At 30.3% G+C, this 12,500-nt stretch overlaps 1 protein-coding gene and 1 long non-coding RNA gene across 6 annotated transcripts in view; one reads left to right on the plus strand and one right to left on the minus strand.

The window, feature by feature from the left end:
• Positions 1-12,500, plus strand: part of LOC122629467 — a 50,363-nt gene that overhangs the window by 13,130 nt on the left and 24,733 nt on the right. The gene's annotated exons all lie outside the window — the stretch shown is intronic.
• Positions 1,123-12,500, minus strand: part of LOC122629454 (adenylate cyclase type 6) — a 69,950-nt gene continuing 58,572 nt past the window's right edge. For 3 of the 4 annotated variants that reach the window (XM_043812868.1, XM_043812867.1, XM_043812869.1), the window contains exons 8-22: positions 11,984-12,105; positions 11,153-11,245; positions 9,717-9,863; positions 8,821-8,979; positions 7,936-8,184; positions 6,985-7,144; positions 6,313-6,410; positions 5,919-6,003; positions 5,205-5,321; positions 4,480-4,614; positions 3,711-3,949; positions 3,249-3,387; positions 2,595-2,814; positions 1,937-2,085; positions 1,123-1,718 (exon numbers count right to left, since the gene is read on the minus strand). In XM_043812868.1, coding sequence (XP_043668803.1) covers positions 1,347-1,718; positions 1,937-2,085; positions 2,595-2,814; positions 3,249-3,387; positions 3,711-3,949; positions 4,480-4,614; positions 5,205-5,321; positions 5,919-6,003; positions 6,313-6,410; positions 6,985-7,144; positions 7,936-8,184; positions 8,821-8,979; positions 9,717-9,863; positions 11,153-11,245; positions 11,984-12,105 — 2,484 coding nt within the window. In that variant the 3' untranslated portion in view covers positions 1,123-1,346. Of the gene's footprint in view, positions 1,719-1,936; positions 2,086-2,594; positions 2,815-3,248; positions 3,388-3,710; positions 3,950-4,479; positions 4,615-5,204; positions 5,322-5,918; positions 6,004-6,312; positions 6,411-6,984; positions 7,145-7,935; positions 8,185-8,820; positions 8,980-9,716; positions 9,864-11,152; positions 11,246-11,983; positions 12,106-12,500 lie in introns of those variants that run through there. The other variant, XM_043812870.1, reaches the window with a different exon arrangement.

Below are 12,500 nucleotides of genomic sequence, written 5' to 3' on the forward strand. Positions count from 1 at the left end.
TTTTTCTTTTCGTTTTTACGTATATAATATAAAATATTAATCGAATGAAATTGGCACCAACGTTTTCGTTAATATTGAAACGAATAAAAAAAACTATTATGTCTTGGTCATCTAAAAATATGCATAGTCTTTAAAGATATGGAAATGTAAATCGATGAATATAATGTAGAGATTATATTTGCAAAGAAGTTGTTGCGTTGTTAAAAAATAAATAAATGGAACGAAATAATAGAAAGTCGAAGATGAATATTACGTTAGATCATTCGTTGGAAATATAATCGTTATCCATATTTTGAGCTTTCTTTTTTTTTCTATTCTAGTTACATTTCTCTGTCGAAAAATGTCGTCATTCATCGAAGACGAATTTATTATTCATCTCCGTCGGGATATTCAGAAAATATTTCTTTTCTTAGAAGAATGTAATTAATTAAAGCTAGAAGTTGACGTGATCTAACGAAAGATATGCAGTTTTAATGGATCACATATAATTTAAAAAAAAAAAAAAGGATTATAAAATAAATATTCAATGGGTGATTAAACGACAAAGTTTTTATATGTCTCATTGCAATTAATAAACGTGAATTATATCGAAATCTCGTTCGAATGAGATTACTTCTTTGATTACGTGTTATTCAAAGATTTCTTTTTTTTTTTTTTTAAATAATATTCTTTTAATGATATTATAAATAATATCCTTAATAATCTTTTTAAACGATATTTTAAATAATATTTCTTAAATAATTTTTTTTCTTTTTTTTGTTAAATAATAGCGGAAAACAAGAAAATACGTCGATAAAGATCACGTTACGTATCGATAAAGTCCCACTTTGGTATTTTTCTTCAATTTGGACATAAAATCGTTGAGAGAAAGACGGAGAGAGATAGATAGAGAGAAAAACATAGATAGATAGGTAGATAGAGAGAGAAAGGCATAGATAGATAAATAAAGAAAAAAGAAAGAAATAAAAAGAGAGACAGAGACAGAGAGAGAGAGAGAGAGAGAGAGAGAGAGGGACAGAGAGACAGAGAAAAATTCAAAGCACGTTCTTACGTCTTATGTATGTACGACGAAAAGCATCGATTACCTGGATCATAGCCAGAAAAATATATTTCCATCATTAGAAATCTGAAATAAAATCTAATGATATATTTTTCTATTTTATCGTCATCTACATCATCGTCGTCTTATTTTCCTTGTAGTCGTTTTGATCATCATCGAAATATCGAACGGCATATATCCAGATAATCAAAACTTGTATAGATATAAGAAACATTGGACAAAGGAAGGACAAAAGATGATATTTTGATTGTTAACTTCTCTAAAATAAATAATCTGATTTTTTTCTTCAAAGAAGTACTGCTCCGTTATTGGGCGAGGACGACATTCTTTCGTTAACGTTAGCGTTGCTATTATTGTTGTTGTTATTGTTGTTATTGTTAGTATTGGTCCTGGTTAATATCTCTGTATCGTTATTCCTCGTCTTCGTAGTATCACATGGTCCATTCAAAAAATACGTTATCATACTACCCTTTCCTTTAACCTGTATACTACCACGACAAGTAAGTGGATAACCTTTAGCCAATAGAATATCGTGAACTTCACGGGTGACCTGAATCCTATCCAAAACTCCGGTAGAATCCATTCTGGAGGCCACGTTTACGGCGTTACCCCAAATGTCGTATTGCGGCTTTCTTGCGCCTATCACCCCGGCAACAACCTATGTACGCAAATATATCTTCTATTCATATTCACGAACTTATCATGGTTCTTATAAATGATAAATAAAAGAAAAACATAAATGAACGATTCAAACGATCGAAGTTGTAGAAGTAACTTCGAAAAAATGATTTCATTGTTAAATAAACTATCACAAGTTTTGTTATATGTATATATATATGTGTGTGTGTATGTATGTATGTATGTATTTTTTGTTACCGGTCCTATGTTGATCCCTATGCGCATCCTAAAGTTGTTGAAACTGTGTTCATTAACGTCAGCCAGCTGTTTGCGTATTCTTAAAGCATAGTCCGCCATCGCGGTCACATGTTTGTAGTCCCTCATGTCGCAGGTGTTTCTCGTCAGGCCTAATTGAAAGGGAAAAACGAGAGAAGCCGTTTATAAATAGGAATACGCGAATACTACTTACATATGTATATACTTTCAAATCGTTTGATCGAATTCTCGTTGACGTTTACCATCGATGATATTATATTATTTATCGATCCTTTAAATCCATTGCGAAAGATCACAATGCAGTAATATTTCACTCGATTAAAAGTTTTTACGAGATTTGAAATCTAGTAGTGAGTTATATTCTCTTTGTATTTTTTTTTCTTTTCTTTTTTTTTTTTTTTTTTCTAAACTTTTCGTAACAACATTCGTAACAACTTCTTTTTTCTCTTCTTTTCTTTTAATGCGTCTTTTTTTTTTTTTATGTAAGTACGTCAATCGTCGAACTTGTTTCTCTTTCGAAAGTGAAAGAGGAAGGAGCAAAAAAGAAACAAAGAAAAAGAAAGAAAAAAGAAAGATAAGTAAAAAGAAGAAAAAAAACTAGAGAAAAGAAAAGGTAAAAGGAAAAATGTGCGGTACGAACCGGATGCTGCCATGTACGTGGCACCAGTACTCTTTATTTTCTCGATGTACTTGAATTGCTCCTCCGCTAGAAGCTCGTCGAAGTCGGCGATGATTTCGTTAAGAAGTCGGAGGCACTCGACGCCCTCGTTATTCGCCTCTAACTCGACATAGAATTCCGAAAAGTTTGGTATGGAGGCGAACATTATGCAAACGAAGTCACATTGCTCGTGATAGAGCTCCTGTAAAAGGTTACAGTGACGTAAGTCACGTACGTAGATACTTACATACACTTATGTATATATATATATATATAATAATTGTGACCTTTGAAATTTTAAGCTTTCGAAATGTTCTCTACTCTGCTCTTTTCTATTTTACATACGTATGTATATATTTACTTCGAACCACCAATAATTTTCTATTATTGAACATCATATTATAGAAATTAATCATTTGTTTGCTTAATGACGTATCTAGATAATTACTAAATTAATCATTCTCTCTGAATATTCCCATCGCATTTTAATTATCTTATAGATTTCGTTGTTTCCATTCTATTCCTTTAAGTTTTCGATCTAAGTTTTACTCTTATCACGTCTAGCTTTCTGTGTAGATAATTGATTTACGAGTATCGTTTGTATCACGAACTAACGAGATTAATCGATTATCTTACGTCGGAATTAACGGTGGATAGAAAATGTGCGGCCACGTGTTCCGGTAGAATATTCGCCAATAATTTTTGATTGTAGGCCTTGAGATTTTCCATCTCTTCTTTCTCCTCGGTCGCTTGGAGTTTCCATAGGAAGTCTAATCTGCAAGAGAAATAAAAGAAAAAAGAAAACAAAAAAAAAAGGAAAAAAAAAAGGATCAGTCAATAAATTTCCTAGGAATATATTCTCCTTGATTTCTTCAACGAATATTCCAAATTCGTAATAAAATATATATGATATATATAACAATAAAAATATAATGAAATAAGATGAAAATAAAATATATACATATATATAAATATAATATATAAATAAAATGTATATGTATATATATATATATATATCGTAATAACATATATATGTATAAATAATAAAATATATATATATATGTGTGTGTGTGTAATCGTAAATTTTATAAAACGTACCTGTAGGTAGCTTCGGTATGTTGCGAATGTACGACCAGACACGCCATAAAAAAGATTACCAAAACGCCAGCCAACCATTTTTCAGCGATATCCAAACGATCGTCGTTCATAGCTTGATAAATACTAACACCTAAATAACAGGCCACGACGATGCTTAGTACGGCGACCTTGAAGACCGAAGTTAAAATTTGATATACCGCACAGGTCACCATAACTAACATCACCAGAACGGGAAATAGCTGTTCAGAAAAACAAACACAAAGAAAGAAATACACAAAATGTAAACATGTGAGTGGATATATAGTTCGTAATTACGATAAAGGACGAGCGTATTTAACGAAAACGCTTTCTCTCTCTCTCTCTCTCTCTCTCTCTCTCTCTCTCTCTCTCTCTTTTTCTTCATAAACATAAATATCAATTACAAGAGCTATCGCGTTTTCTAGCTCGTCCATGTTCTCTTTTAAATTCGTTTTATTTTAATTGAAAAATATAGAGAGATAATGTTATCAACCGAATGAGCTGTCAGGAATTATTTCAACTTATCTTCAATATCCTTTAATATATGTTCTAATTATCGAATACATAATTACTGATTGCCAATTAACCTATAAATAATCTCGATTCGTCTTTTATACGTTCCTTTATACGATCGAATAATCATTCTTATCATATCGAGGAATTTTTTTTTAAAGTAATTATAGAACGATTCGATGAAAGATCTTATATTCTTTCGAGTATATTAATATTAATTTTTATATTTAATACTTACGTCGGAGAATAGAGTGTAGTAACACGGTCCATTTTGTTTTTCGATTCTCTTAACCATTACGCCAGAATTGTTAAGCCATTCGGTGGTTGAAGTCAAAATACTACTTCCACATGTTTCGCTTTCGTCTAGTTTTATCTGAAACAGGAGAATTACAAAATAGAATAACATGATCAGTCGTGTTTCATATTCTCTTGTTCCACGACAAATTTTCCTTCTCTCTCTCTCTCTCTCTCTCTCTCTCTCTCTCTCTCTCTCTCTCTCTCTGTCTATTTCATTGTTAAATAACGAGAAGCGATTGTAGTAAATACTATTGATGTCACAAGGTAAAAGCTATCGAATTACTATTACTACGTGACAAAGTCTACGAACAGAGAATATACAAACTGAATTAAAGAGAGAGAAAGAGAGAGGAAGAGTTTTAATAATTGTTAAGAAAAAATATTCGATGAAAATTTTCTAATCTTGTTTATACGTACATCATTCGTTTTTTTAAAGTACTTTGGAAGAGCTAAGCAATTGAAAAAATAATTCGACTCGATATAAACAAATGATGTATTCGTTCGAATGTAAAAAAGAAAAATAAATAAATAAAGGAATCAAAAAAAAAAAAAAAAAGAAAAAGAAAAAGAAAAAAGATGGATGAACGAAGTTGGTCAACGTAATGAAAACAAAATCGTTGCAACGATAGTAATAAATCAGGTTTAAATATAATTATAATTACTTACCAAAGGTGAAAGAACGGTGATGAAGGTTAAAAAGACGACGGCGGCGGCAATGCTTTGGGCGATTACCCGATTTTCAAAAATCTTCAAAGCCATGTTCCTCATCCATTGAGGTACCGTCTATGATAGAAAATAGAAAATAGAAAAAAAAAAGCAAAAAATTATATATACATAATTTAATATTCCAAAATCGCGTGTGTGTGTGTGTATAAAATGTGATATACGTGTAAAATCTATTTGAAAAGAAGACGAAAACGAATTCGAAGGATAATGACGATCGTGTTGAGCGGGTTCTCGGAAAAAGATAAAAAGTGAAATCAATTCGTAGAAGAGTCTCTATCATCGAAGAACATAATGGACGAATCGATAATTTTGGCACTGACCTGGAATCTCGACAAGTAGTCAAGGTTAAGAGGAAGTGGCAACTTTCCAAAGAGTTTTCTGTTACGATCGATCCAACGAGGAGCGACCAAGCCATAGATATTCTAACGTTTTCGAATATGTACGTCTAATATATGCTTGACTCTATATATATATATATATAAATATAAATGTATCTAAGAAGGAGAGTGTACATAACTTATTTCAGGAATATGTATGCAGATATGCATGAAAATGGCAGAAAAATGTAGTTTTATACGAGAAGGAATATATGTATGCATGTATTTGGGTATATGTACATACGTATATACATTTGTGGCATATAACGAAACTCACCTCGTTTTTCTCAGCAAGTAGAATAGCATTTACCAAAGCTATCACCAATATGCTCACACCGGCACAGACGTAGAAATATATACTCCTGAAAAATATATGGTATATAGAGAAACTTTAAGAAAATAAAAGATGTTATTTCGAATCGATGTATGAAAAATAAAGTGTGTGTGTATTATTACGTTCACGTGTATGTGTACGTGTACGTACATATGTATGTACGCCGGACGTGTGCATATAAGTGTATATATTTGTGTCCTTCTTTCGTAAAATGTTATGTCGAAATAATATTATTAAGTATGTATATCAGGGGTGACCTATGATCATGACGATAAATATACAACTACTTTGTAAATATATTAGCTAAATATGAAATATAATTTCATTACATATTTACCCAGAAAGAGTAATGGCGATGGCGACCACAACGACCATGTAAACGAAACCGGAACATACAAAATAGGCGGAAAGCATCCTATCTCTTTCTCGTGAATACTGAAACATATTACAGGCGATGGTCTATACTTTATGAGGACAAAAAGAGAGGGAGAGAGAGAGAGAAATATTTACAAATATAATATAATATGTATATATATATATACATATGCAGAAGCTAAAATTTTCTAAGTAATTTGAAATATCAATAAAATCCTTTTCGCTCTCGTCATATATTTACTATTTAAAAACAAACACAATTTTTTGTTTATATTTCGAAAAATAAGAAATCAATTCTCTGATTTTTAAAATCAATTAGCTGTGATCTATCTTTGATCCTCCATTCTGTATATATATATATATATATATATATATATATATACATATATACATAAATCATTTTTATATACATAATTCAAAGTAAAAAAGGAAAGAAAAAAGAAAATCGTATAAATGAAATTGAACTTTCCAATTTTTTTTTTTTTCTTTTTCTTCTCTCTTTTATTAATCCGTGATATCTAAGTTAAAAAAAAAAGAAGAGAGAGAGAGAGAGAGAGAGAGACAGAGAGAGAGAAGGAAAAGAAAGAAAAAAGAATATCAGTAGCAATCTTTTTAAGCCGATTATCGTTTTTACCTTCTCTTCGATGTCAGGCCTTCGAAACGTCAAGATGAAAGGCGTACAATGTTCAGCTCTAAGACGGTCGATGCTTCTTGCGTCAATAGCTCTCATCAGATATTCATTTACTTCGTCTTCTGGATCTTTTTCGCATTCGACATTCTCGCCAAATCCTAATCTGTTAAGTATGCGGAAAAATACGTAAAGAAATGTTATTCGAAACAACGCTTAGAACGATAATAATTTGTCCACAATACACACACGCATAGAAAGATATTAAAATTTATTTTTGAATAAATATATTTGTTGTTCTATATATATATATATATATATTTTTTTTTTTTTTTGTAAAAAATGACAACGATTTCATTCGATCAATTTTCGTTACGAAGATACGCGATGACGTGATTCATATACTAATTCATAAAATCCATTACATGTCAAAATTATTTAAGTCACGCGCTCCGTTATGTTTTTATATTATTTGACAAATATTCTTCACTCGTTCATCGAATTTTCGAATTTACGTAGTAGATGCAAAATGTTTCGTTTTCGTACTAAATAAAAAAATAAAAAAAAAAAAAAAAAAAAGAAAGAAAGAAAGTCATAATTAAAAATGTACGTGCATACGAGTATATCTCGATAAACGGAATCGATAAAATGATATCGATGTCATCTTTAAATTCCAAATTTTCGGTCAGATGTTAACCTAAGAGTAGATTTAACTTTCGAAATATTAGATTTCTTTTTTTTTTTTTTTTTTAATTGATTCGCGCAACTATTGAAATAAATATTTTATCGTACGTATCAATGATATCAATGATAAAAGGAGTTCAAAGGAACTGTACAAAGTGATTCAAGATACTAATTGATTTTTCTTAAAAAAAAAAATAACAAAAAATATATATGTATTATATATATATATATATATATATATATATATATTTTTTAAAAATGTATTATCCTCACTTGGCTTGTTTGCCATGTTGCGATCCATGACCCATAACTCTCATTTCTTTCGACACGTTTCCATTTATCGTGAATCCTTTTTTTGTGCCAGATGTAGAGATATTATCCTTGTAAGTATTACCAGGAACGATTAAATAAGTTTCGATGTTGTGCTCCTTCAAATAAGAGTTCCTCTCTTCACCATGTCCCTCCTCGACCTCGTAATATCCTCCCAAGCAATTCAAGGTCTCTTTAGTAATATGCACTCGACTGAAAAAGTGTCCGGCTAAAGTCTATCGACCTCTTTTTTCTTTTCTCTTATATTATTTTCTTTTTCTTTTTCTTTTTCTTTTTTTTTTTCTTCTTCTTTTCTCTTTATTCTTATAATAAAATAATATCGAAATTTTTTCCTCACGTAGCCGTTCTATATTACTAATCTTCTGTAACTCTATAAATTCGTTTCTTTTTTTTTTTTTTCATATCTAATACACGATATATCATACGATCTAATCGTATATTAGTAAACGTGCGTTGATGTAATTTAATATAATTTATAATTTGATAAAAGTATATTTGTAAGATTTAGGCGTGATTATATCTATTATATATGATATGTTTCAAGTGAAATTTCAATTATTAGAATATATTAAATATCTTCGAACGTATTAATAAGGAATTAATTTTCTTCTCGGATGAAAAAGAAAAAGAAAAAAACAAAACAAAACCAAACAAAACGAAAAGAACAATACGGATATATTCGTGAGAGTGTAAAATTTCAGTGTTACACTTTTCAAGTTATAATTCTCTCTTTTTTTTTTTTTTTTTTTTTTTTTTTGTTCTTTTGGATTATTTTTTCATAGGATTATTTTTCATATTATAAACAGAATAGTTTGTATTCATGCTTACCCTGGTATTCCACCACTTTCCATATAATTGGCCAAAGTAACGTCGTTGCTCCAAACATCGAATTGCCATTTCCTCAAGCCTAGAACTCCGCAAAGTACTCGTCCAGTATGAATACCAACCCTCATATTTACGTTAACAGCCATTACCTCGCGCACCAGTCTATGCAAATACAAAATGAAATAATGATTCTTTTATAAGAGCATGGAAATATTACAAGCTCGATTATATTGATTATATTTCTTTTTATTCCAACATTATAACTTATTAATTAATTATTTGAAATTAATAAAAATTGAATACGTTTAATAATAGCGATCGATTTTGTACGATCATTTTTTAACACTCTAGAGAAATCCTTTTCCATATAAAAAAAAAATTATAATTCAAATATCCACGACAAACTTTTTTACGACTTCCTTATTCGAGTTTCTAATTTTTGTCAAACATTTGTTCAAAGAAAGAAAAGAAAGAGAGAAGAAAAGGCAATAAAAATTACAAAATCGATAATCTCTCGATGCCTCAGAAAAAATGAAAATCTCAACGATTACAACGATACCTTTATTGCAAGTTACGTAATCCTAAAAAAAAAAAAAAGAAAGAAAAAAGAAACAAAAAAAAAAAGGAAATAGAGAGAGAGAAAAAACTACGAGTTTTTCTCGAACTAAGAGAAAAAACGACGAATGAAGGTAAAAAATATTTTTCGATTAAACGAGATCAGATTTATCATCGAGTTGATTTTTATATTTTGACTGATGATACAATGCTACTAACGACGTGATATTATATGACAAAAGAAAAGGAGAAAATGTAAAAAAAAAAAAAAAAAAAAAAAAAAGGAAAGGAAAAAGAAAAGTAGGAAAAAAGGGAAGAAAAGTGACGATATATCATAAACTCACGTGATCGCATCAATCATATCCAATCCCATCTCCACGCAACAGTGGGCATGATCGGGTCTTGGTTCTGGTAGACCCGAAACGCAATAGTAGCAATCTCCAAGGAGTTTTATTCTCAGGCAGTGATGCTCGGCAGCCAATCTGTCAAAGCTGAAAAAAGAAAAAAAAATCTTGAAAAGCTTCTTCGAGAATTTCCCTATTTCTTTCTCTTTCTCTCTCTCTCTCTCTCTCTCTCTCTCTCTCTCTCTCTCTCTCTCTCTCTTTTTCTCTGTCTCTTTTTTTTTTGTACGTATGTGTACATATATTCTTTTTTATTTCTATATTTTCATTTTTATATTTTTATCTTTATATTTGTTATCCATTAATTCTTTCAATACAATCCACGTTGGCTATATAATACAACGAACGAACGAACGAACGAACGAACGAACGAACGAACGAACGAACGAACGAACGAACGAACGAACAATCTCGATTCAATTTTTCCCCTCGATAAATTCAAATTTACGATAATTAATAAACAATATTTATTACGGATCGATCGTAAATAAAAGATTAGGAATTGACTTCTGAAAGTAATATTGTAATAATCGCGTTCGATCTCTCGATTCGTTATTTCGCCGTTAATGTGTTAGCTTAAAATGAAAAAAAGGGGAGATTCGAAAAACAAAGAAAAGCAAAGAAAAAGAGAAGTGTCGCGAGGCGTTCAATTATAATCTTCTTTTTGCTCCCTTTTATTTTTTCTTACGAAAAAAGGAACAAATTTTCTCCCTCTCTTTCTCCCTTTCTTTTTCTTTCTTTCTTTCTCAGCCGCTAAAGAAAAAAATCGTTCGATTTACGTTGGGAGAAAGAAAATATCGTAAGCAAAAAATGTAAAGCCATCGACGTGCTTCGGCAATACCCTTGGAAATCAGTCGAGGGTGTTTTGCCCCTGGCCCTTTTTTTTTTTTTTTTTTTTTTCTTCCTACGGCTATCGTTCCGAACCGTCGATCTTTCAGACTAATGGTTTTAACATACCTATATCGTTACGTTTCGTTTGTTTTACTCGCGCAAGATGATTTATTTTTTCTCATAACTTGTCATCAAAGAAAAAAAAAAAAAAAAAAAAATGAAAAAAGAAAAAAGAGAGACGTGTTAGTTTCGAAAAAGAATAGAAAGACAAGTTTCATTCTTTTTTTTTTTTTCAAGCATTCGATATTCACTTGCGAACGTGTATTATACGTGAGTACGTATATCATTGTTAAATTTCTATCATTCATATATTTTTGTGAGAGCAACAACGAGAGTCGTCACGTTGTGACTATTGTCGATTCATCGAATTTCTTCGGATCTTTTTCATCATCATAGGTATATAATTTGTTAGAAAAAAAAAAGAAAAAGAAGAATTCTTTCTATCCATTCGTTTTCTCATTGTCGTGTTAATAATTAATTATTCTTACCGTGCGAATAACTCGTTGAGCAATCTGACGAGTTCTTCTGCTGTGCATTGGTCGGAGAGTGACGTGAAACCACAAATATCTGCGAATAAAATGCTGTAACCAAAACAAAAAATATAAATAAATAAAAAAAGTAGAGAAACGTAAGAAAAAATAATAAAGTCGTCGATAGATTATACATAATAATTATAATAAAAATATAATAATAATAATAATAGATAATAACAATAACGATAGAGATACACACACATATATATATATATATATATATACATATATATATATATACATGTGTGTGTATATGGATAAATTTTCTTCATTTAAAATAGTCAATTGCATCGGTGCAATGTGCAAATGCAAATTTATAAATGTAGAATTACTCATCAGAGAAAGAGACGTAATAAATCATTGAGGAATATCCTGTTCTATTCGTGGTAGCAAAAATTTAATCGCTACGAAGTTGACTCCAAATTACATTCAAAGAAACAGTGAACCGCTAAAACGAACTTCTCGGTATTCGAACAATACTGCCTTGTCGTTTGCTAAATTACATGTCAAGTGCGATGCTTTTCCGAGTCTTCTCTCTCTCTCTCTCTTTCCATCTGTGAGAAAATCTATTTCGCCAAACGAACAAACACAAAAGTCGTTAAAACGTTAGGTACTTTCAGAAATGTCTCTTTTATTTCTTCAGGACGATTTGTCGTTTAAAAAGAAAAATAATAAAAAATATAAAATATAAAAGAAAGAAAGAAAGAAAGAAAGAAAGAAAGAAAGAAACAGCAGAAAATGAAAAGAAAATTAAATAAAAAAAAAAAAAAAAGAAGAAGAACTTACCTAACATTCTCGTGTCGTTGAATGTAGATCTTATGGAACATCGTGTCTTTTGGCTTTCCAGCAATGTCCGCTTTCATTTCCATCGCAACGTGTCTTGGAAGTACGCTCAGTAATAATCTTTCCTAAAATAATGACGAAGTAAAATAATATTGAAATTCATATATTATCTCGAAAGAAGCAACGAAGTTGCTTTTACACCACCCTCACCCAACCCAACCTATTCCATATTTTTCTGGTCGGACAAAAATTAAATGAAGTGAGAAATGCGTTTGGGAAATAATTTGACGTTTGCGCGATATAATCGGCATACGAATTCTCTTCTTTTTTTCTTCTTTTTTTCTTCTCAATATAAATCGAACTGTCGAAATTAATTTTTTTTCGAAAAATCGAATATCGCAACGACGTTAGAAATCTTTTATTATCGAACGATTTTTATGTATATATTTATATATATATATATATATATATATATATATATATATGATTTTTATACGTATATATATTTTATATGTGTACA

This window comes from Vespula pensylvanica, chromosome 5 (assembly GCF_014466175.1).
Source record: "Vespula pensylvanica isolate Volc-1 chromosome 5, ASM1446617v1, whole genome shotgun sequence".
NCBI classification, from domain to species: Eukaryota; Metazoa; Arthropoda; class Insecta; order Hymenoptera; family Vespidae; genus Vespula; species Vespula pensylvanica.